We start from the raw sequence: 24,839 nt of genomic DNA on the forward strand, positions 1-24,839 counted from the left end.
TTAACTCACCACTACGTTTTAAATATCAATTAGAAAACAAATTTCTGGTAGACACTCCCCCTAAACGTCGGCCATTTCAATTGTAGCGACATTTAGTGCAGATCGATAATAAAATTCCTGTCAATGTGTCAATGCAGTACGATTCCACTCGTATGCAATATTACTGCAATTACAATCGCTTTAAAATCGAATGAAATGTCATTTTATTTTTTAAATTATTATTTTCTTAATGTGCACATCTTTTACTCTTTATCATTACTGAATCCATGTGTAAATACGAATTTCAAAAAGATTTAACTATTATAACCTTATAGCGAGAATTCTGTACTTACACCAATAATAAATTTTACAAAATCCATAAACACTATTTTTTATTAATGACAAGAAGTTTTGTATTTTAATAGGAATTTTGAGGATTGCATATTATTAATATATACCATTATAATAAGCTACGTGACTGAGTATTAGAGAAACGTCAATGATAATCGATCCAGTGTTGAGTTTTATCAATAATCGATGCATAAACAACCCTATGTTTTCAATTTGTAAATACAGATGCCTACACATCGCCTAGACTGCACACATGAATTTTTCACTGTATTACGTACTCTATGACAACTATTCTGAACTGCGTTATGTAGTTCGTAAGGTTGAATTTTATTATGATGTGAAATGCATTTAATTAAACCTGCTGACAAATTGATGATTTTTAATGAAAATGGAAATGTATAACAAAAATTAACATGGCGGATTAGGCGCGAAATTATGGTTTCACGAATTGAGATACATTATTGACTATAGGGGATTTTCGTATGAAAGAATTGCAATTTTATTGCAAAATTATTTGTTTGACCTTGTACTGAATTACCAAGTCAGTAAATAAGTACATTAAACATACTTCAAATTTAGCTTCAACAATTTCATTTAAGATTTTTTTTCTATTAGCCCCTTAAATCGATGCCAACACCGAATTTAATCATTAGGTATACAAAGAAGTAAAGCTTTCGCCAACGACTCCTTTATTTCCTGTTTATCCTTAAAACTCACCAAATAGAAGAAAGTTCAAGAAAGCTATTATAAAAGAAAAAGACACATTAAAGTGATATCCTTTATTAATTGCGAGTATTACAATATTTCAAATTCTTTGGTGATGTTTACTTTAAATTATAAATGACACGAATAATGATAATTATTATTACACCAGATCTATTAGAAAAAATAAATATATTCATGCATTAGTGTAGACATCACATGGGATCAAAAAATAATTTAAGCATCTACAATGTATAAAAATAAAAAAATAGGTAAGTAGGTAAATTAATCGTAAAACAATTATATTTTGTTGACCTAGATGAATAAAAAACAATATGTGTTATAATGCTAAGTTTGCAGTGTGCCTACCAAATCTGTGAAAAAGAGCGAAAAACATCAAACTCGAATAAAATAACTCTAAAATAACAAAACAATTTAACATAAACAATTTTTGAATTCATTAATGATTATTTGATGGTCAATTTTCGAAGACACTATCATTTATTCGGCCCTCTCAAAAATAGCACACATTTTGAAAGTGAAATTATAAAATTAAACACACAAGTGTACCACTTAAAATATTTTCAAAGAGCAATAAGCGTTAATTAATAAATATGAAAGAACATTTTACAACGAACATTAAGATTAATAAAGACCAACAGCACAATTGCACAAAGTAGAACCATAAAAAATATGACTTATAATAATATCCGATTATATCAAAAACCTATAATGCCAATCTTTATAACATTAACTTCGAAGGGTAAGTTGGGTAATGCTTTCCTGATATGGACACAAACTCCTGACTCTTCCACTTACACTGGACAATCAAAGGACACATAAACACATGAACAACCCTTTTGTTGTATCTTTGTCTTTAAATTTTCCCAAAATAAGCTTCAGTTGAAAAAATAATAACGTATTATCACCAAACGGTGTAAGTTTGTAGGTGAGGTTCTTTCGACAAACTCTAGGTAAAACAAAAACTACGCGTACTGTTCAAAGTTTGCTTATTAAATATATTTAAACATCATATTAAATTATTCGTATTTGCATTTGGCTATAGATTTTTGATAATAACGGACTAAATTGCTAGTACCTAAAATATTAGCTAAAGAAGTCTTTAAAAACAACACCAAGTAACATTATAAACCACCAACAACAAATTAGGTTATTGTGATGATTAAAAATCATTATGCCCATTGTATTGTATTAAAAAAAAATACATTAAAAAATATGATTTTATATAATACGAAAAGAAAATTGATTTCATAGTATGAATGTTAGTTAGACAGTGAATTGGGTTTTACCACAAACACATTATGTACTTCTATAAATATTACTACACTAATTAAGGTACTAATCGCAAATGAATTTCAAGAAATAAGTTTCATGCTAGTTACTGTTTCATTTAAATCTATAAATAATTAATTCATCATCGACCAAGACCGATAATTTAAACATTATAATTACACAACATTTAATGTTAAAAATTAACAATAATAAAATACTATTAACACACGAACAATGATCACAGTAATATAAAGAGAAATGAACTAATAAAATGATTGTATATTTATTTGGTTGCAGATAATTAGCATAGATGCATGTGATTCGTTTGAACTAGGGCCTAGATGTTCTCCAATTTGAGCTCCAATAAGCCGTAAGAAAATGAAGTTTATTCATCAAAACACATAAAGTTAAATGTTTTCTACATTCTAAATTAAAATAATTCACAATTCATATTACTGTGATCACAAAATATTAACAAATACTGTTCCTACTTAAATTAATCGCAAGAGAAAATAAAGCTTTTGTTAAAACCCTGACCATCAAAATGTAAATAAATAAGCCCATATATTCTATAATAAGGTAAACATTACTTGGTTTTACTTGTAACAGAAGTCAATTTCAAATTGAAAATGTATAAATTTCGGTTATACCAGACAGATGGATATTTTATGAAGAGAAGTTTAAATAGGGAAATATATTTCCTATCAATTTTATTATATCTAAGTCTACAATCCGATCCTATATCCGTTGTAAGCAATATTATAAGAAACATTTATGTTCTGCTCCTATACTGTAAAAAAAACGATAACTTCGTTCATCGTTATATGAAAGGTTAAAATCTAACCATCGACATGAAAAACCGATTCGTTAAACTTTACAATAGGAACAAAACATAACATTCAAAGTCTGCTGCCATCAAAACCTTGTCATTATTATGAATAGTCTGTTCCGTTATCCCTGTATATCATTTCACAACATCTAATCAACTTTACACCAATTATCTAGCAGTACAATGTACACGTTCATTATTTATTACTGCGTCTAATAATAACCGAAGGTTATTTTTATAAAGACTACTGCGCATATTTCCTGTGGAATAATTCCAATAAAAAAAACACATCTACAAAAAACAAAGGTATGTCAAGATAGGTCCAATAATAAGTAACAAGCTACGTTTATATGCATAACTATAAACCTTTAACTATTATTATTCGTCAGAAATCTATTCATAACCAATGTATTTTAAAAAGTACTAAAAAGTTTCTACATCATCTAACTCACAATTTCGTGTGCCTACTTATACCTAACATATTGATTAACAGAAATCGCGACAACTACATGTAATGGCTTTGTCAAAAGGGCATAAATTTATGATATGCATCAATTGTCAATATGAATCATACTAAATACATAAGCTGAGGCAGCACAATTCTTATAAGGAATCGTAATAATATGAACACAATACTTTTACTAGAACCTCTATTATTTGTGAGATAAGTACCTTTACTATGCGACACATAGCGACAATAAAATAGAAACAAGAAAAATAGGTCCTGAGTATGACATTTTGACAAGTCCATTATTCTTATAAGCAAATGGAATGTTTAGTTCTACAAATATAATAATTAACCGTTAGAACTTTATACAGCAATCAATTGTAGAATAATTAGCAATCAGATTAATTCTGACGATTACTCGTCAAGTATGCTAAGAATATTTTTGAACGACGACCACATATAATACAAACAAAGGTATAAGAAAAAAATATAACCTAGACCTTATTTCTAGTAATCCCAATTTCTATGTATTTCTCATTTAACAATAAAAGGTCAACAATCACCTTGCAATATTTCATTTACAACCTGCTTATTATCACTGGCTAGTTATTCCTAAACCATTGTTTACCTGAGTCAAAAAATAAAGATAAATGGAAATTAGAATCCAAGAAGTAAAGATGACAACATTTAAAAGAGCTAAACAACCGTAATAAAGTAAAATATTCTATTAATTTGTAGTATAATAAGCAAGACAAGCAGGGTTGCCATCTTAAATTTTTTTATTTTATGTACTGACCTACCAGACATGCTTGATGGCAAATATTTAATTATCATTAATTGCTATCCTATTGATTAATGACACAGGTAATACAGTTAATTCATAGTAATGTGTAAATACAAGTTTAACATGCATTGAGATCAATTCCGTAATTATCTAATGTTTATGTATAATAAACAAAACTTCAATATAACTTGATCCTACTCTAAATTGTTATGTAATTGTGAGATATGTTGTCTCTATCATACTCATTAATAGCTACAAATGATTGCTTATAAAATATAATCTCATACAAAGTTAGTAATATCATTGAGATAAATTCGTCAGGTTATCTAAGACCTAAAGCAGCAAGAAGTATCACCAATGGATGATGACTTGCCATTTATAGGTCCTAAGCTTCCGTCGTATTTTGGCAACTCCTTGCATTTTGCTTGCTGAAATAGATAATTTGAAAGAGATTAATAATATTCACCCTTTTGGGAGCAGTGGTGGATCAGAATAACATAGAAAGTCACAGGGTTATAGAGATGATGACAGGTCAAAAAATAAATTATTATTTCGATTTTTTTCAAATTCTAAGGACAAATCACTACAACTGTATCAACTGTACAACATCTGTCAAGCAGCATTTCTCCAACATGGTGGATTCTGAAGTAAATGTTCAATAAGCAGAATATATACTGGATGATCCATCATGTTCCCAATTTTCTAAATTTAATTCTCAGAGGAAACATTTAGAATAATATGTATGTCCTCAATCACTATTATATTTAATTGCATCCTCAAAAATACATGATAACAAATCATTAACTTACTTCCATCAATTCCACTGCAATCTCCATGAAAAGTCGCTCAACATTCTCTGCCTCCTTTGCAGAGGTTTCCAGAAAATACATCCCATGGCGCTGTGCAAAATCTTCACCTATATGCCGCGGTATTTCTCTATCCTCTCTATCAGTTTTATTACCTAATTGAAATATTGAACATAAAAATATTATAGTTTTAAGTGTGAGCTTATAGCACACAATGGAAGTTTGGCATATATAGAGACAAGCTTGCACTAGGAAAGGAAACACATTGGAGTTGAAGATTGATTTGAAATATAGACATACATATATTATTATTTCACATTTTGTTTGAGTATTCGTTTTTTATAATCCTCATTTTATTAATTCACTACCCACCCCAAGTTAAGATAAAGAACATAAAATTGTGATAATAAACAAATAAAGGATAAAAAATATGTTCAACAAAAATTCAGACAGACCAAGTGAACAATTGATCTTAATTCTCACTAACTAAATGATTAATAGAAAATATCATATATATTTATTAGAACTGATTCTGCTTATGCATTACAATAACAAATATTGATTAATTATCACAAATTTTCAAATTTTACCATTAGCATCTTTAAAATATAACAAGAGTAACTCACCAACTAATATCCTCAGCACCTTATTGTTTGCATATTCTTCTATTTCCCTGAGCCAATCAGGCAGACAGTCAAATGTGGGCTGGCAAGATATATCATACACAAGGATTAAAGCATGCGCCGATCTGTAGTAGCTTTGAGTGATTGAACGAAATCTTTCCTGACCTGCTGTGTCCCATATTTGTAACTAAAATGAATAGTGCATATATAATATCTAATAAATAATAAATAAATATAGTTAAATTCTGGTACATGATAAAATGGGTGAATAAATTTTGCAGATTATTCTGCATTATTAAAAATATTTAAATTAGTAGGTGCAGTTTTTATTTTATTTAAACGCAATAAGATCCCTTCCAACATTTTCCATTCATCTTCTACTATAAAATTTTTGAAGGTTTTAATGTAGAATGTTAGAATCTGTCAAATTCTAGAGCTCCATAAAAGTATATTATTACATATAAGATTCTTATAATTAAAATTAAAAGAGGTTCAATACACTAAAATACAAAAAAAAACATCCTCTTTATCTTCATTTCAATAATTCTTTCCATTCAATTATATGTGATAACTTAAGTTTATTATAAACATTTTCATTCATTTATAGAGGGAATAGATTTCATTCATTATAACTATAACTGGTCTAAAATAAAATTTCAATCACCCTAATGAATTTTATTTATCCGTTCTTAAAAAAGAAACTGTTAGGACCTGCATTATAAATACAATGTCCAAGCTTTTATATATTACATACTTAATACACACAATCGAAATCTTGTTTCCTAAAAAGGATTCATCCATATACAGAAGCGGATTACCAAATTTTTTAAACTCACCTTTACTTTCTCTCCATCGACTTCAACTGTTTTAATCATAAAATCGACACCGATTGTAGCACCTTGACCCGGAGGAAACAGTCCTTGCGTAAATCTCCTCACTAAACATGTTTTGCCTACACCTGCGTTTCCAACGAGCACTACTTTAAACAAAAACTTGTAATCCTCCATAATGACCAACTAATTACATTTGTCGAAAACTAGCTGAAAGGAATTAACAATAAATTATCTCCCCCGTTCACTGTTCCGCTTTAGTGAATTGACAGACATTACATTACGATATGCTGATAAAATTGAAATTGAACGATTATACCACAATCAAACACAAATTATAGTTAAGATAAGATTACATATAAAAAGTTGATTTCATATCAAAATATCGATGGAGATATTATCAATCTTCAAAACAATAAATACAGCGATGACGATCAAGTTATTGACTTTTGTCTTTTGACTTTTCAACTTTGACAGTTACACATATTTTTTTTTTCAGTTGCGATCGCCATAGATATTTAACCGGAGTAACTAGTTCTTAATCTGTGTTTAGGAAATAAAATCACTCCAGCTACACGTTTTCTCATTATAACTCTTTAAGGTTATACTGACTACATTATTTTGTACTACGCGAGTAGTCGACATTTTCAATAAGTAACTCTTTAGTCGACATTACTATTAAATTTTTCAAATCGGTGTATTCAATTCGTTTACAATTGCTACATTCATACTATATCCTATGTCTACACGGAAGATGGAAGGTTTTTTGAAAACATTTTTTTCCAGCTTACAGCTGGACACTTCAATTTTCTGCCATGCGAGAGGACTCTCCTTACCCTCCATAATAGAGATGAAGGTTATTGACCCAGCACATAGTTATCTGTAGTATATGAATGTACAATCTATGGTTATCTGTGGTCAGTCAGTCGAATGTGACATCAATTGTCAAGTGTCATTAAAATTTATTGTTTTTAATGGCATTTTTCAATTTTCGGCTTTGATGTGCGTTTTGTTTAATTATAGACTGTTAGTAAATATAAAGTACTAAAAAAGCTACCACCAGAACTACTATGTGTATGTAAATTTGCTGAATATCTTAAAAAGCGCTGTATGTAGAAGGAATTAAAGTTATCTTTGGTATAATAAAAATGTCGAATGTTAATTATACAACTCGAACGGAAGGTCAAACAAAAATAAATACCATTATTTGGACAATACCTATTTTTGAAACCTTATTAGAAATTAAAACGTCAAGAGAATTTCGGACAGAAAATCCAAAAGATAAAGCTGCTGATTTGACAAATTCGAGATTTCAATTGAAAATGCAATTTCTCGGGAGATTCAATGATATAATCGAGATATATTACTTATCCCCCATACCAGTTTTTCTCAAATCAATACTTACCATATGCTTGAAGAGATTTGAAGAAAGATCAATTGTCATTAAAGAATACCATACCGTACAAGCCAATAAATGGCAATACCTAGCCACACTACATAAACGCGATATTGTTAGCTATGATGGTCGTGATACATTTCTCCTGAGTGATGGCAGTCTACGCCTCAAATTTCAGTTTATGGTTACAAATGATATAAAAGTTGACCGAGCAAATGTACCAGAAGCCCAGCTAAGTGATGACTTTGAAAGCCTTTTGAACAATGGCATATTTTCTGATGTTGTTATAAAGTCTGCAGAAGGCAATGAATTCAAAGTACACAAAGCTGTATTGGCTAGTCGTAGTTTGGTCTTAAAAGCTCACTTTGAACATAATACAACTGAATGTATAACAAACACTCTGGAATCCCCACTGGAATCCGAGGTATTAAGAGAAGTGTTGACATTTATTTACAGTGATAGAGCTCCAAGAGTTGATGAGATACCTGAAAAGCTATTGGCTGCTGCAGATTATTATCAGCTAAGCCGACTTAAGAGTTTATGTGAAGAGGCTTTACACAAGAAATTAACAGTGGAGAATGCTATTGAAACTTTACAGTTAGCGGACTTGCATTCAGCAAAAACTTTGAAGCAGCTGACTTTAGAATTCATAAAGGATGGTCAAGCAAAACTTATTACAAAGACTGAGGGTTGGGCAAGAGTGAAATCGGTAGAGCTGATTAAAAGTATTTATGAGCATATAATGACAGATGATGTAGATGCTGACATAAAGTAGTAAGTAAATAAGATTATAGCTGTGGGGTAGCCATATATATCTAACTGTAGATAATAGTAGGAAATTGGATGAGTTAAGAGTATAAAAGTAGTTTTCAATTATTAAGGTTTCTATCTGGTGCCACTATTCAACTAAATTAGTGAAATTAGTGCGTATATAATAAAATAGGTTATATAACTATTAAAAAACCATTTGCATTCCCATTTAGTTCTCCAGTCTCCTGCTTTAGATAACTAAATCTGTATTTAAAGAAATGGTCATGAATAATTCTGAATCTATATGTTATTCATAAGATTACAATAAACTGTACAAAAATTTACATCACTTAGTAGTTCATAATAGAATGTAACTATTGAATTCAAATTTCAAGGCATAAAATATATATTTTTAATGCAAGTGAATTTGTCTATGATATAAGTCCCAATTTGAATTTGTTCCTGTTACATTCCACTTTCAAATTGTATAAATTGCCATCAGAAACTACTGTTATATAAAATGTAGTTTAAAAGAATATAGTTATTTTTATTTATAATAGCATTTATTTAGACATTTTATATTTGATCTATAACATACAAAAATATATTATTAGAGATTTTGTTTTTGCAAACTTATACAATGTTTTATTATATTGTTTATTTATTTATAGAGAATTTTTGTGTGGTACTCAAGTATCAGTCAAGGGTATCTATTTAATAGAGAACCTTTAAACTATTGAAAAGTATATAAAAAACTTATGTATGTGTATTTTTTAAGAAATAAAAATGATCTCATTGTTGTTAAACAAATAAAATAAAAGTTATAAGTCAAAAGTACATTTTATTTTTGATCACTTTCCTCACTTTCACTTGTGCCACTTGAGTCACTGTCACTGTCATAAGTCTGAACTTGAACTCTATTTGTATTCACAAACAAATCATCATCGTCATCATCATTACCACCATTATTAGTACTGTCATTCTTTTTATCATTATCAAACTCTTTTGGCCAAACATCATTTTGTTTATAATATTTTATAGAATCCTTGTTCATGATTTTTACAATTTCTGCCTTCACTTTGTCTCCTTCTGCAATTGGTTCTACAAGGATGTAATCTCCTCTTTTCACCCAAATGTTCTTTCTAAATTTTGTGGGCATTGATACTAAATATTCTTCTCCACTAGGCGTAGTAATCTGGAGATGTAAAATAAACAAAAAAATAATTGTAATTTTCATATGATACAATAACACGGTAATTGAATTAAATGTTACATATATTTATAAATGAATCAAGCACACAATACATAATTTTTAATTTATGAATCTTAATTCTTACCTCGTGTAAGTTATTTCCTCTGCTTCTTAAAACTTTAACAACACTCTGATTTTCTTTGGGCAATTCATAATCGTCCCAAAGAGTCTCATTCATAACATGTTTCCGTTTAGTAACTTTCGACATAGTTTAATTTACTGTGTATTACATACATAAATGCATTAACGTGTATAAATACAATAAAATATTAATAAATACAAAATAAAATGTGATAAATCGTTGTTGTTTAGTGTTTACTTCGTAACCTAAAAAATATTTGACTAATTGTCAACATGTAGAAGGTTGACAGCTTGTCACTGTCAGCAAATATATGAATGCGTTCCTAATAGGAAATAAATTTTAAAGTTTTCATTTCTAACGCAGATTTTTTGTTATAATATTTAGATAAACCGTATCAGAAACAATTTCACTTTGTTCACCTAATTAATTCAAATATTGTGTTAATACAATACGCTCAATTCCAAGCATATCAGTATTATGATTAAAAGCAGAAATAAAAATATCATTCTTTCTTTATTTTACATTTATCAAGTACATCAAATATTGTCAATGATTCTCCATTAGGTATGCCGTATCCATTTTCTAAACCATGCGGATTAGAAGGTGTCATACAACTTAGGTTTGATTCCTTACGTAAGACTTGATCCACATCAACAGAAGTAAAAAATGCAACGGATAGTGGTAAATCCTTTATACCAACTCTGTAAAAAAAAGTTTTTGTTAAACTTTGATATCTATTCAATGACACAGTAAATATATTTAAAAAAATGTAATTAAATTATGTTACCTTTGCGAACAAAATGCTCTTGTAAATAAATTTGTGATTTGTAGAGCAAGCGCCGTTTCGTATTTATGTTCTTCAGGCACCAAGTAACGCACTTCATCATGAAAACTTAGACAGAATCTGAAAATGTAAATAATGGCATTTCTACACTTTATATGAAAGTTATTTGATGTCTTAATAATGTTTTGAGTACTTTTTTTTGTAATACTTTCTGAATGCCCCTGTTCTTCCCAGAGTTATCCTAGTTGGGAGAAAAAATTGCCTAAAACTTCTAAAATTCTTCAACCGACATCCTTATTGTAAGTCCAATGTTACAATGTAAATAGGTTTTTTTTTTTTTTAGTTACGCGTTAAAGTCTCTTTTCGACATCCATCGATGTATCAAAAAATTCACAAACAATTTTATTGTTTGTGAATTTTTTGCTTGGTCTTTATGTACAATTATGAATATGGATCACCCGTACCTGGCCTTCGGCGCCAAGTGCGTCATGCTGACCAGCATCAAGTGCAGGAAGTCAGCGGCGGCGCTCTGAACGGCCCAGTTGAGGCGGGTCCCCCCCCAGCGGCCCGCGCTGTGCTCGAGCGCGCGCGACAAGCGCCCCTCGAGGAACGCTGTTTTTGGCTCCATGGAGTCTATGTAATGGAACGATGAAGGAAAATCATGTTGAGATAGGAAGAAATGGTGCAAAGTGTAGTATAACGAAAAAAATATATAAATCGTTGGTTATATTTATCTAGTATAATAACTCGGAACATTTACATTGTTTCTTCTTTAACAAAATAAAACATGTTTTTCCTTGAATTTTTTTTACATCTTATGTAAGAAGCTCTATTATATAAATAAATTGACAAAACTAAAACTAGAAAAGAAAATTTTCATAACTAAAACACATCTAATACAAAATACAAAATATTTTTTTTAAGGAGAAGAATTCAATCTGAAACTTTCTTTTCTATTCTAGAGTCTAGACTCTAGACTATTAAACGCAAAAAGATCCATATTAAAGCATAACTTAACATAACATTAATATTTATCTACCCGCAATATCTTCAAGTTTGTTGAACATGCATGACTCAGTGCCGCCCACCCAACGAGGCCTCTCGAACATGTCTTCAACTTGTTTGCCGCTCATCTTGGCTAGCCGCATCGCTTGATAAGCTGTCATTTCGACTTTCTATATATAAGTAAAACACCTTTAATGCGGTTAAGTTTTTCTAAAAATCTATATATATATAAACTAATCAACTAAAATAAAAGCTACACAATCCTTGGTAAGTATACAAAGTTTGAATTGAAACTGTCCGTTTTAAAGTGGGTCTAAATACTAAACCGAGTCTGAAGGAGTGAGTTATACAAACATACAGATGAAGCGAATAGAAGCGCGTTAAAAACTACCGGTTTTAATAAATTACAATCGATTTTTATTTCAATCGAACCTGGTCTTCAATATCTTCGTCCATAAGCCCCAACATATATTTCTTCTTCAATGTATACACCCTTCTACCTTTCGTTGTTGAGAACATTTTGGCAGCTTTGCTCTTCGCTTCTGACATTGTCATAGTGGGGTTAAACTGTTTCAGCAATCGTTCAGCGAAGTTTTGTCCGGCCCCTGAAAATAACGATCATCGTACTGGATTGAATGGAATTTCTGATAAAATTCACTATACAAAAATTTCCGTAAAAAGTGAACCTGTTTAGAAGTTATGTTCGATTTGCATTTAATATTTGTAACCACGATGTTTTTAAACATATCAATAAATTAGATCACTTTTAAGTGAAAATGGCATCTTCTGTGCATGCTCTTAGTATTAGTTTTGTTTTTATCATACCAATCTTTTCATTAATGAATTATGAATCGCTAATTATTTCATTCTCCCTGACGGTATTGCTATAAGTTGGGAGAAATATATCACATTAAATTTCATCAATATCTTTTTATTTCATTTACATTCATTTATTGATATCAAAATGATTTTTTTTATAAATTCCAACAACAAGTGTGTAGTACAAAGTGAGGTCCCGTGTCTCCTAATCGGGTATGGCTGATATACAACGGTCAACAACAATATAGTATGCATGCTATTGTGTTTCGTGCGGAGAGTGAGGGAGCCATAGGCCCATTTCCCTTTCCTCACCGTTCCCAGTCCATTCCTTCTTTCCAGTCATCAATCCTGTCCTTATCCCTTACACCCTAAAAGCGAGCAGCGCATGCGCAGAGGCACTGTTGAATGTTCACGGGCGGTGGTGATCGCTTACAGGCGAACCACCAGCTCAGTTGCCCGCTATGACATAAAAAGAGACGCACCATATATCCGGGCATAGTTGATGACCTTGGCGTGGTCGCGCTGCACGTGCGCGGCGCGCGCCGTGAGCGAGTGCAGGTCGGTGGCGGCGGCGCGGTGGCCGGCCAGCACGGCCCACCCGAACGCGCTGCCGCCGCACAGCCGCGTGCCGCTGTCGCCTAGCAACGCCGCTATCCACAACTCCTGCGCACCGACCCACCTATTAGTTCCCCTTCTGGGGCTTACTCCCTATACCATCGAGATCTAATTCGATTCGAATCGATTGAACACTGAATTTGTCCTCTTGATGAGTGGTTTAAAATTAATTTACTGTTAATCGAAAATTTCAATACATTTAGATAGGATACTATTCAATATACAATATATGACAAAATGAATTTAGATTATTTATGTGTATACCTGTGAATCCACATCAGCGCCAACGAAGCGGTAGTTGGGCGGCGCCTGCACGAGCGCGCGCAGCTCGGAGCCGATGCGCTCCGCCGTCGCGTTGCTGGCCGTCATCCAGGTGGGCTCGCTGGCTCTGCGACGAGTATGCGATCACTACATAGTATGGGGCAGTCGCTTCCCGCGTATTTTTAGTACAAAACTTAGAATCGTTTATTCTAAGTTTGTTTTGCATTTAATATAAATACTCTAAATTTTAGTAATTTAATATTTGCTTATTTATTTCATAGATTTTTTGATGTGAATCTTCACTAGATAGTATAAAACGAAGTCGCTTTCTCTGTCCCTATGTCCCTATGTATGCTTAAATCTTCAAAACAACGCAACGGATTGTGATGGCTTTTATATAATAGATAGAGAAAGAGTTCAAGAGAAACGTTTATAGCTTAAATAGCATCTATTAAAGTACTCCGACTTTAACGCGTGCGAAGACGCAGGCATAAGTTAGTAGGAATATATTTTATACTAGTTTAACCCGCGTAAATGAGATTTACCTATGAACCCCAATGTTCCTGTGGGAATATCGAAAGAAAGTAACCTTATTCGTATAATTATTCCTTACTAGCTGTTCGCCCCGGCTTCGCCCGTGGTACATATATAGTCTATGTTACTCGTGGATAATGTAGCTTTCGAATGGTGAAAGAATTTTTAAAATCGGTCCATTAGTTTTTGAGCCTATTCATTACAACCAAACAAACAAAGTTTTCCTCTTTATAATATTAGTGTAGATTACATTAGCTGTCTGCCAGTGAAAATCCCGTCAAAATCGGCCCAGTCGTTCCAGAGATTAGCCGCAACAAATAGACAGGCAAAAAATGTAAAAAATGTTATTTTGGCATACCGTATAAATATTCATATACATGTATCATTACTCTCTATATTTGAGATACAGGTTTTATGGGACTTGTTACGATATAGGAAATACATTCGTATTTACATCTCCATAGCTGCCCTAATACAACTATGCCTATTACAAGCAGCATATTTTGTAATATTAGCATATACATCATACAAAAGAATAAATATTATGAACACAAAATAACATATGTGACATCATAAAAGGAAATAAACAAACTAAACATTCGAATATTGCATAACAAAACCCCCTTACCGTCTAGTAAGCGTACCGCACACCACAACCTGCGGTATGATAGCACCGTATCTCCTCAGACTCCCCCTCAGATGTTCCGGCAGAACGTCCTCCGGCAACCACACCACTTGCTGTCCCATAACCCGCTCTCTGTTGTTACGCCAGTAGGACATCATTCTGCCGTATGTTAGTACCTTGAAAATTTAATGTATGGGTACTATTTATTACTAGTTGCGCCCCGCGGTTTCACCCGCGTATGTCTGTATCCCGTAGGAATATCGTGATAAAAAGTTGCCTATATGTTATTCCAGTTGTCCAGCTGTCTACGTACCAAATTTAATTGCAATCGGTTCAGTAGTTTTTGCGTGAAAGAGCAACAAACACACACACATTCTTACAAACTTTCATTTATACATTGAAAGAAAAAAAAGAAACATTTATTTGAGTTCACAAAATTACAATTTCAACAAAACAATACAATTACACACGAAGATAATTAAAAAAATTATATTTAAAACAGAGAAAAAATTTAATTTAAATGCGTTACATAAAGTGGAGCCTAATGTCTTAGTCACTCAGCCTACACACACACTACAGCCATTAGTACTTTATTATAGCAAAGGAAATTTAAACTTTTAACCAGTTTGTAACATAATTTATGTATAGATATTACCGAGTTGAGAAATTTTGAAAGAATAGAAAAAAATTGATCACGAGGCAGGATTCGAACCTGCGTTTCTTGCCTAACCGTAGCAACGCCTAGCCTCTCGGCCACCCGTGATCCTGCCACAGTAATCGAATTTCTTCTACTCCTTCGGTTTCATGTGCCTAAGGGGCACCCCACGCCATCTATTGAGATGATTAAGAACCATCACAACCAATACGAAACATTATTTCAATGATTACAATATTGTATCGATGGAACGCGGCCTTTGTTAAATTTAATTTTTAGTTTTATAGCAAGGCGTTGCTACGGTTAGGCAAGAAACGCAGGTTCGAATCCTGCCTCGTGATCAAATTTTTTCTATTCTTTCAAAATTTCTCATTTATAAAGCATTTCAATGCTATAAACCTAAAAATTAAATATTACCGAGTTACCTATCTAAGCAGCTTAAGGTCACTTCAAACTTGTAAAAAGAAAATGTTCAAATAAATTATTTATTTGTGTATAAACACATACCTTTTCAGCATCATTGCCCTGCGCTGAGAGAACGTTTTGGCTGAACATGTTTAAGAAATCCCGCGCTAATGGATTGCCGACTTTGTATTTAGCACCATCCTTGTGTGGCAAGCGGAGAAAATGACAACATCCTGTATATGAATTATTTTTTATTCAATGATGTATTATAGAATATAGCATTCAAATTTCATGGGGACTGGAAGTATGTGGATTTTCATATCAAAAGAAAATCCACATACTTCCAGTCCCCATGAAATTTCCGGGACATAATCTTATCTTTTCTTAGCTTTCAAACTATTTTAATACCAAATTTAATCTCAATCGGTTGAGTACATTAGGTGCATAAAACAGACAGACAGAGAGTTCGCATTTATGATATGAGTAGGTGAATAACAGATTTTAAAGATTAATTACTATTCAGATAAGTTAATCAGTGCAATATTGACCTCAACTGTATTTAAATAAAAGGACAAAACAAAATGACATTTTAAGGTTTCAAATATCGTTATGGCGATTACAAAACAAAGAATATTTAAGATACAAATGGATTACAGATTGGCTCAATTGCCATCATTTTGAATATTTTTCAAGTACATATTTGTTCTATTGTTATTTCATGCATCTCTCGTATTGGTATGCTATTGCCCATTATCTATTTCCATCAAATGCAATATATAGTAATAACCCATAGTCTTATATTCGATTCCTTACCTTGTATCCCTATGCCAGTCCAAACTCCCAAACCATGGTACTGGTTGGCTGTTGCTTGTTCCAGCTTTCTTTTTCTCGCATAATACGCTCGCTTGCTGAGATCCTCCTTAAGTCGAATGGAATAAAAGATGAAATACCATGACACAATAAGTACAAAATAAAATAGTAATCAAGTCTAGGCTTCAAAAAAAATGTCCACATTTAAACCCTCGAATCCCGTACTAAGAAACGTTGCTAAGTGTCCTAAAACTAAGAAGGACCAATAATAATTTCGATGATTATTGGCCCGGATAATTCTTATTTTTTTTATTCGAATCATAAGGGACTGGAACATGCTTCCCGTGTCTATATTCCCTGACGTATATAATCTGGGTATCTTCAAAGGTAGAGGTACAGGAACCTTCTAGAAAAGCGCGCTTCATCTTAGGCTAGATCTACGCTTACCAGCAGGCGAGATGGTAGTGAAAAACTTCCCTATCACACATAAAAAAAAATTATAAAAAGATTATACATAATTGGCAATTTATTTATTACAGAACACAAGTTAAGGAACGTGTAATAGTTTTTTAACTAACCTCAACAGTTTTCGGCAAAACATACGTATCGGCACTAACTTCTGTCCCCTTACACGTAACAATGGGACAGGAAGATAACAACGTTTCCAAGGGCAATGGAACTTCCCCCTCCTCTAGTTCTCCCCTAGTTCTACTGTAGGGAACGAGGAATCCCCAGCCTTCCCCCTTGATGTAGTGGAGGGGATACCCTTCCCACGATAAACGGAGGAGTTTTGGAGTTATCTGCAAGGATACCATTTTCACTTAGCCTTTTTGGTATAAAAAATATAAGATAGCTATTACTATTTCCTATAAAAGTGTGCAATGACTTAAAATCGCTATCGAACACTGAAAGAATTTTTCAAATCAGATCCCGTTAATAATAGTTCCTTAATAATAGTTAATAATAGTTCCTTAGATTAGTGCGTTCAAACAAACAAACTCTTTAGCTTTATAATATTAGTATAGATTAAACACAATAAAAATTATACAATATTTATAAATAAATCATATGTTAAACGTCCTCTCATACCTGCATACTTGTAGTGATATTATTGGCTCCAGGTGACCAATCAGGATCCTTCCCTGGCTTTGTACACAGTTTCCTGTACCACGCCGGATATCCGGCTAAATACGGCCTTTTCACCGGTAATGAACTTCGTAAATCATATAAATATTGAAACTTTTTAACTAATTCTTCTCGAACCGTAACTTTAACTCCGTTATTTGCTCCCAAGCTCTCTATATAACGTTCGCTCAACGTTTCAAAATTATCTTGAGTTTTTATTTGTTTGTCAAGTATTATGTCTTCACGCATTTCAGTCTTTTTCGATGTGGACTTTTTGAGTTTTAACGTTTGTGTAGACCAATCCTCATCCCACATCCAAAGGTCCTTTTTATATTCTTCATTTTCCATGAGTCGGCAGGCTTCGTCTGCTTTCAGGGATAGTAACTGTTGGGATTCCAGCTTGTAATCATTGAAGACGGTTTCTGCTGAATCAATGTATTGCGTCCAGTTCGAGTTTACGGGTAAGTATGCTGTACCTGAGAATTGATTATAAAATGCAATGAATATTAAAAGATGTAGAGAAAGAAAATATTTTTTTAGATAATGTAAACCCGGGTAAAAAAGAAGCGTGCTAATCCAGACCATAATTTATCTCTGTACCAAATTTCATACAGATGCATTAAGCTGTTTTCACGTGAATTACTAACAAACATACATCCATACAACCATCCACCCATCCATACTTACATACTTTCACGTTAATTATGTCAGTAGGATAGCAGGATTTTAGCCTTATATTTGTAAAATTACGTCAAATTGTGTCTCTTACCTAATTCTAACATCCCAGCCAATGTAACAGGATGAGGAAATCTTTCCAGAAACATCGGGTATAACTCCCGCAGTACGTTATGAGTTGCGATGACGTCACCGGCGCAATAACTCATAAGCGTTTGGAAGTTATTGTGCACGTCCTCCAATGTGCCTTCCACGAAGATATCCCGGGTTTGCTTGTCGATTGGCTGACCACAATAGAGCTTGTGGACCTGGAGGAGAATTATTATTAAAAGTTCGATTTTAATTTCATAAACAGTCGGAATCGAAGCTTTACAAGACTCAGAGAGAGATAGAGAGAAAGAGAGAAAGAGAGACGAACAAGAGAAATTAGTTATAAAATGGCTTTATATCATACTTCTTTATACCATCTTCTCTATATCATTTCTTAGGAGGTGGATGATTGACATTTTTATTACCTACAAAACGGACAAGAAAGATATTTTTTATTTCAACAAATATTTAAAACACTTCAATTCAATTATTTAAAAATATATATTTTTACTAGCTGCGCCCCGCGGTTTCACCCACGTAAGTCTGTATCCCGTAGGAATATCGGGATAAAAAGTTGCCTATATGTTATTCCAGTTATCCAGCTATCTACGTACCAAACTTCATTGCAATCGGTTCAGTAGTTTTTGCGTGAAAGAGCAACAAACACACACACACATCCTTACAAACTTTCGCATTTATAATATTAGTAGGAAAGCATATCCAGAAAATCCTAAACAATACCTCAGAAAGGCTATTTAGTGAGCTAATTTCTATCCAATCATCGTCAGCAGGATCGGGCTCTTTGTTCTTGGCCTTCAACACGGTGCGTTGGTAACTCGTCACTCCACTCACACATGTGTGCATTGACATTGTATCCATGAAACGCACACCTGCAAATGTTACTTAATATCAAAACGTGCTTATGTGTTGATCATATCTGTAGGGTAAATTTTAATTTTAGAACATTATAACAATTAATATCATAGGTTTAAGGGATATACTGAAATGAAAGGGTATTTCTTATACAATTATATTAATATTGTTCTTATATAATTAAATATAATACAATTATATTATATCTCCACCCCAAATAGCAAAATATATATATCCGATTTTCCAAGCTTCACACTTCGGAGAATTTTTAGGCAGTTAAGTTTTTTGTTTAAAACAATAATTTTTAACACAGAGATAAAAAATTTATTTATAAATCTAGATACATATATAGAACTTTAAAAGCATTACAATCAGTTTCAATTACCAGTCCTCTCCAGCCAGTATTGCTCCTTAATCTTCGCTCTATCATACGACACATTATGTCCCACAACTATCCTGGGCCTATTCAAATCACCGCATGGTTTGTGTCCATCTGTTTCTAAAGGAATTAGGTCTTCATAATTTACTTCACTAAAAGTTTCATGAGCCTTGCCACTGGCTACCGGTTCACTTACCCAGCTGTACCTATAATTACATAATAAATTTACTTTAGGTATTTTATTTAGAGTTCTGGGCGATATACCTATAGGCGATAAATTTCGTTGGACGTTATGGCTAAAAACTATCTCTATCAGGCAACCATAGGATATGAAGTATGGCTACTGAGGCACTCAAATCTATTTAATAAGGGAGATAATATCAGCCTTCATAGTGTTGTTGAAAATTATGTTCTCTGTTCCAGTAGGAGCTTCTGAGATTAGAAATTTAAAAAGCATACAAATATCATAAAAAAACAACATAAATTCGATATCGATACGCGATTCGAACGCACGTCATTCGCCGAGCCTATCTAACCATTTTTTCAAATTCCTTTATAATTCTTATTAAGTAATAAAGCATATGAAGGCAATAAAAATTAAGCTTCTGATACGTCGAAAATCAATATTTACTAATTATAAAAGGTTAAAGAGTTTGTTTGATTGTACAAGCTAATCCCAGGAACTACTAGACCAATTTCAAAAATTATTCCACCATTGGGTATGTATGTATCACTGGTTAAGCCAGGGTGTATGCTAGTATTGAAAATATAAGAGAATGTAAAATTGCTTTGTGTCACAGCCATAACCAAGATAACCAAATAATCTTTTAACTTACCATGCATCAGTAGATACTGCACAAGCCAGCGTTGGCCTTTTACCAGCAGCCATCAGCACTTCAACATCAAAAATCAAGATGTCATCTGGTGGGCATGGAACTGATTTGGGGCCTTCTAGTGTGTATTTAGTCCAACCTTGACTTTTTAACCATATCTTTATGACAAAGGGTTTATTTGATATTACTCATAAGCAGATTAGTAATAGTAGCTAGAGAAACTCATTGTTACAGAAACAGAGTAAGTGGGAAATTTATGATTTTAGAATGCTGTTTACATAAAATGTAATGTTCAATAATTGAAGTAAGTATGCAATAAAAGTTAACTATCAAATGCTAAAATATTGCTATTTGCCTGCACTATCATTTAAACCCACTTTAATTTACACCTTTACAGCATACATATATCAGAAAAAAAAAATTAATACAAAACCTTTGGTAATTCTGGCAGCTTGTTTGTTGCCAATATATGTAACAACTTCTTGTAAGGGTCAGATTGTTTCTTTCCAATGTTGTAAAAGTGTTCTACAATATCTTTGCCTTCCAGTTTTGGCAAGTTTAATTTAACATCTGGCAGCTTATTATATTCTTTATAATTGATACCATGGTGTAAGAGATGTGCTTGGCAACTGAAAATACATATTAAAATATCTCTGTAAATATTTTAAATATTTGTAATTACAGCTACAGCTCCACCTGCGTGGACGAATGAAGTTTTCATGGGACAAGCTTTCATCCTATTTTCTACCCTTAGGTTGAATTTTTTGGAATCTTTTCTTACCAGATATCTACATCATAGATTTTTATGTCCATGCCCATTTGTATGTCAAAATTCAGCCTACTTGGTCCAGCAAGTCCTAAGTTTTATATTAAAAACTAACCTTTTAATCACATTTGGATCTATTTCAGTCGGAGGGTCCTTAAAAAGCTGCTTGTAGATATTTTTTGAAATCATCTGTATATTGACAGCATTTACCCTAAACTCATCACTATCATTTGGTATTTTTTTAGTAACTTCTTCATTTTTCGAACTTTCTTTAGTTTTTCTGATTATTTTTACTTCACTTAGAGGAAAAACATCACTGCAAAAACTTCGACATAGTGCACAAGCTTTATATATATTTTTATTTGAAGGTGATATTGTTCTTTTAAATCGCATTTTAAACCTAAGAAAACACCGGGGCTTTGTTTTGACTTTTTCAAAATTACAAAATCAGCTGTTATCGGTTGACATAACGTTATAAGACATTGACAATTTGGATGGTATTTTTTATATATTTGCGTATATAGTTTTCTTCATAGAATGCTTTTTACTTATTTAACTTTGAATATAATACTTGATTGGAGTGATTTTTTTATGTCATAATCAGCTATGGAGCTGGTGGGTCGCCTGATGGTCAACGCTTGGACCGCCCATGAACATTTGGAGAGGCATAAGGTCAAATTGCGGACCTTACGCCTCTACAAATCAATTGTCGACTTTAAATTGGGAAGGGTTTAAGAAAGGATTATCGAGAGGATTAAAGGAAAGCACTGGGACGGGTGAGGAAAAGAATATGGGCCACAGGCCTCCCCACTTACCGAACGAAACACAATAGCATGCTATTATTTCAAGCCGGTTTTCAGTGGGAGTGTGGTACTGCCCCGGTACGAGATCGCCCAATTCTTGCCGAAGCGAGTTCGATTCCCTTATACATTGGATCGTAAACAGAATATAAAATTATATGCACGGATCCCAATTCACAGTAGTCATAAGCCTACATCGTTCATAACTTGAATTTCAATATCTCAACTTGTCTCATGTATCTTACCAATATTAAATTAACAGTAGAAAATTGGAAATTTGTTAAAATATATACCTAGATGTTTATTTAATTTTATTGTTATTAGAAACTATAAAAGAAAGAAACAGCTATAGCTTTCTCAGTTCAACAAATATCTTAATATTTCAGTATAATTTCTGGTTTACATTATGAATTACTTCATCCGCGTAGTAAAAGAAAAAAGATAGTCCTGTGGATTTCCTCGCTTTGTTCCAGTTTCTGTGGAATTCCGGAATAAAATGTCCCTTTTCGGGTCTAAAACTATGTATGTATGTACCAATTTAGAAAATTATGTATTCTATATCAAATTTAATCGAAATCGGTTCAGTAATTTAAGGTTTGGTTTGTAAAAAAAAACAGCGTTGCTTTTGCTTCATGATATTAATAGAATTATTCCAAGCCATGTTTAATGTCATGTTTAAATGAATTTTTATATAGATTCATCTATATTGTAAATTAATTTTGATTTATTAAAAATTTTGTAAATTGATTGTGGGTTAAAAAGTAATTGTAAAACATTAACTAAAATGAAAGAATAAATAAATAAAATAATAAGATTAAACAATTTATTGGGTCAAAATATTCTTACATAATAAAATACTAATAAAAATCAAGTTACAACTGCATAATGAATACTTATTAAGTGCATACTTAAAAATACAAGGAATGTAACAAAACATGCTTAATTGAACTAATTTGTTCTTAGCTGATAGTCGCCATTCTGAGTAATGTACCGAACCCAGGGTAGTGCCTGATAACCACTCTTTTCAATGATCTTCAAGTACCTCACTTGTATACCAGAAGTTGTAAAGTATGGGATTTCAAATTTGACTTGTATTGGGGGTTTTCCATCAGTTTCCTCACACTCAACAGATGGTAGGCCGAAATGAGCTCTCATTAAGTACTCTTTCCCACCTGGGAATGACTTTATAGACCAGGTTATGGCATTTTGCTCTGGTGTATATTTAACACTGCCAATTGTAGTTTTGAATTTTGGAGAATCAGCATCGGCAGGCACCGGAATAATAATCTCAACATTGTTGGCTGTTGAACGTCTTTTGAATTGTGACTTAGCTTTAATCATATATTCAACCCGGGAGTGTGCATGTCTTTCAATAACCGATTCAATCCAAATTAAAGGCTTCACATGAGTGTTGAGCCTATAGGACATGAGCTCAAACTCACCATCTGGTGGAATAAAGGAAATTGTTCTGTCATTTTCAAAGCGGGACAATCTCACGCATTGGTGGAATTTCACATCTTCCAACTCAACCGATTTTGATTTCCCCCTACCAGTGCTTTCAAACAGTACTTTATCATTAAGACCAAGTCGTAATTCTGGCATGCCAGACAGGTAAACTCTCATTTTTATGGCTCCAACTATTTCACTGCGCAGAACATTTCCATTTGAATTTGCCAATAGATTTACAGACTCAATGACATCTAGGAAAACCTCATTCTTACGATATTTAATCCCTTCCGACCTCCATGATACAGCATTTGTCACAGCCATTGGAATACGAGGCTGCATTTCTAATTTATGACCTTCTTGAGTAATGTACTCTTGCAAAATCTTACTGTCAGTTGTCTGTGGATATCCAAAATCTAACAACTCATCAAGCAACTCATAAATCACAACGAAATTATCTCTGATACTTTCTTCTTCTAGTTCCTTGAAATATTCAGTCATAACTTCTACAATTTTATAAAGAAACACAAATACTAAGGCAATATTAGCATTTTTCTTTGTAGTTGACACTATGTAAAGGTTGTTAGTTTTTATATATGCAAAGGTACACTCGCTAGTTTGTAGAAGGGGAGTCAACATTCCTTCTTCTTCTTTTTCCATCAGGAGGGGCATGAACTTATCGATCACACCCATATCAACATCGCCGCGGTAATTTCTGGATATAAGGACTTTTCCCTTAACGTCCAGTATGTATATTGCTGACGAAGACATCTGAAAAATAAATAAAAGTTATTTTTTACTAAGACTGTGATCTGAACATTATGAACCATTATCTATGTCAATACACTTGACAATTTATCCTAATGTGTTGTCCAGTTTGTATCGTTATAAAAGCTGGACTAACATCTTAATAATAAATAATTTTTAGTACGAACTCACGATTGTCAATTTAATGATGCCTTATTAGTTATCGATAATCATTTCTAAAATATAATTAAATTAATTTTAGGCAAGGTAAAATTGCTATAGTATGATGACGCAATTTATTAAAACTGACAAGTGACAAATGACAACGACATTTTGTATATTTGAATAATTTTCAAAACTTCACGTCACACTGCGCGGATGGTAATGGCTCCACCGCCCATGAACATTTTGAGAGGCGTGAGGACGATTATGGACCTTACGCCTCTACAAATGGATTGCCGACTTTA

General features: G+C 32.6%; 6 protein-coding genes across 8 annotated transcripts in view; 1 reads left to right on the forward strand and 5 right to left on the reverse strand.

Moving 5' to 3' along the window:
- LOC119837359 (coronin-7) overlaps nt 1–143 on the reverse strand; it is an 18,075-nt gene extending 17,932 nt beyond the window's left edge. The window contains exon 1 of the mRNA XM_038362921.1: nt 10–143. The gene's annotated coding sequence lies outside the window, so the exon portion shown is untranslated. The remainder of the gene's footprint in view (nt 1–9) is intronic.
- A 951-nt stretch (nt 144–1,094) lies between these two features.
- On the reverse strand, nt 1,095–7,117 carry LOC119837369 (ras-related protein Rab-30). Of its 3 annotated transcripts, none has more exons than XM_038362935.1 (5): nt 7,002–7,117; nt 6,652–6,855; nt 5,819–6,002; nt 5,196–5,347; nt 1,095–4,814 (listed from the first exon to the last, which is right to left on the reverse strand). In XM_038362935.1, exons 2-5 carry the CDS (start codon nt 6,820–6,822, stop codon nt 4,713–4,715), a joined length of 609 nt encoding a protein of 202 aa, XP_038218863.1. In that variant the 5' UTR covers nt 6,823–6,855; nt 7,002–7,117; the 3' UTR covers nt 1,095–4,712. The 3 variants fall into 3 exon arrangements, with proteins under 3 accessions (XP_038218863.1, XP_038218864.1, XP_038218862.1); XM_038362936.1 differs by having other exon boundaries at nt 6,652–6,851; nt 7,002–7,019; XM_038362934.1 differs by having other exon boundaries at nt 6,652–7,111.
- A 511-nt stretch (nt 7,118–7,628) lies between these two features.
- LOC119837461 (speckle-type POZ protein-like) lies at nt 7,629–9,312 on the forward strand. Its single transcript, XM_038363051.1, has one exon. The coding sequence runs from the start codon at nt 7,794–7,796 to the stop codon at nt 8,814–8,816; it is 1,023 nt and encodes a 340-aa protein (XP_038218979.1). The 5' UTR covers nt 7,629–7,793; the 3' UTR covers nt 8,817–9,312.
- A 300-nt stretch (nt 9,313–9,612) lies between these two features.
- Nucleotides 9,613–10,381, reverse strand: LOC119837462 (probable RNA-binding protein EIF1AD). Its single transcript, XM_038363052.1, has 2 exons — nt 10,129–10,381; nt 9,613–9,986 (listed from the first exon to the last, which is right to left on the reverse strand). The coding sequence occupies exons 1-2, from the start codon at nt 10,249–10,251 to the stop codon at nt 9,633–9,635; spliced, it is 477 nt and encodes a 158-aa protein (XP_038218980.1). The 5' UTR covers nt 10,252–10,381; the 3' UTR covers nt 9,613–9,632.
- A 240-nt stretch (nt 10,382–10,621) lies between these two features.
- LOC119837463 (DNA polymerase subunit gamma-1, mitochondrial) lies at nt 10,622–21,833 on the reverse strand. Its single transcript, XM_038363053.1, has 18 exons — nt 21,495–21,833; nt 21,047–21,242; nt 20,617–20,771; nt 19,787–19,986; nt 19,270–19,418; nt 18,533–18,746; nt 17,728–18,239; nt 17,217–17,438; nt 16,642–16,747; nt 15,931–16,061; nt 14,772–14,944; nt 13,613–13,736; nt 13,216–13,396; nt 12,347–12,519; nt 11,949–12,084; nt 11,374–11,542; nt 10,913–11,029; nt 10,622–10,826 (listed from the first exon to the last, which is right to left on the reverse strand). The coding sequence occupies exons 1-18, from the start codon at nt 21,770–21,772 to the stop codon at nt 10,628–10,630; spliced, it is 3,435 nt and encodes a 1,144-aa protein (XP_038218981.1). The 5' UTR covers nt 21,773–21,833; the 3' UTR covers nt 10,622–10,627.
- A 1,147-nt stretch (nt 21,834–22,980) lies between these two features.
- On the reverse strand, nt 22,981–24,714 carry LOC119837414 (AP-1 complex subunit mu-1). The gene is made up of 2 exons (XM_038362988.1): nt 24,565–24,714; nt 22,981–24,396 (listed from the first exon to the last, which is right to left on the reverse strand). Exon 2 carries the CDS (start codon nt 24,394–24,396, stop codon nt 23,128–23,130), a length of 1,269 nt encoding a protein of 422 aa, XP_038218916.1. The 5' UTR covers nt 24,565–24,714; the 3' UTR covers nt 22,981–23,127.
- Between the last annotated feature and the right edge of the window lie 125 nt (nt 24,715–24,839).

Source organism: Zerene cesonia, chromosome 27 (genome assembly GCF_012273895.1).
Source record: "Zerene cesonia ecotype Mississippi chromosome 27, Zerene_cesonia_1.1, whole genome shotgun sequence".
Lineage (NCBI taxonomy): Eukaryota > Metazoa > Arthropoda > Insecta > Lepidoptera > Pieridae > Zerene > Zerene cesonia.

Bases quoted from the DNA above. Each gene is read 5' to 3' on its own strand.
- LOC119837369 (XM_038362935.1), bottom strand. From the start codon at position 6,822: ATGGAGGATTACAAGTTTTTGTTTAAAGTAGTGCTCGTTGGAAACGCA. The intron at 5,348-5,818 runs GTGAGTTACTCT...TATTTCAATTAG, and splicing joins GGTGCTGAGGATATTAGTTG to GTAATAAAACTGATAGAGAG. The intron at 4,815-5,195 runs GTAAGTTAATGA...TATCTATTTCAG, and splicing joins TTGCAGTGGAATTGATGGAA to CAAGCAAAATGCAAGGAGTT.
- LOC119837461 (XM_038363051.1), top strand. From the start codon at position 7,794: ATGTCGAATGTTAATTATACAACTCGAACGGAAGGTCAAACAAAAATA.
- LOC119837462 (XM_038363052.1), bottom strand. From the start codon at position 10,251: ATGTCGAAAGTTACTAAACGGAAACATGTTATGAATGAGACTCTTTGG. The intron at 9,987-10,128 runs GTAAGAATTAAG...TTACATCTCCAG, and splicing joins GAGGAAATAACTTACACGAG to ATTACTACGCCTAGTGGAGA.
- LOC119837463 (XM_038363053.1), bottom strand. From the start codon at position 21,772: ATGCGATTTAAAAGAACAATATCACCTTCAAATAAAAATATATATAAA. The intron at 12,085-12,346 runs GTTCGATTGAAA...ACTTATATATAG, and splicing joins ACGAAGATATTGAAGACCAG to AAAGTCGAAATGACAGCTTA. The intron at 10,827-10,912 runs GTAACATAATTT...TTTTTTTTACAG, and splicing joins AGAGCATTTTGTTCGCAAAG to AGTTGGTATAAAGGATTTAC.
- LOC119837414 (XM_038362988.1), bottom strand. From the start codon at position 24,396: ATGTCTTCGTCAGCAATATACATACTGGACGTTAAGGGAAAAGTCCTT.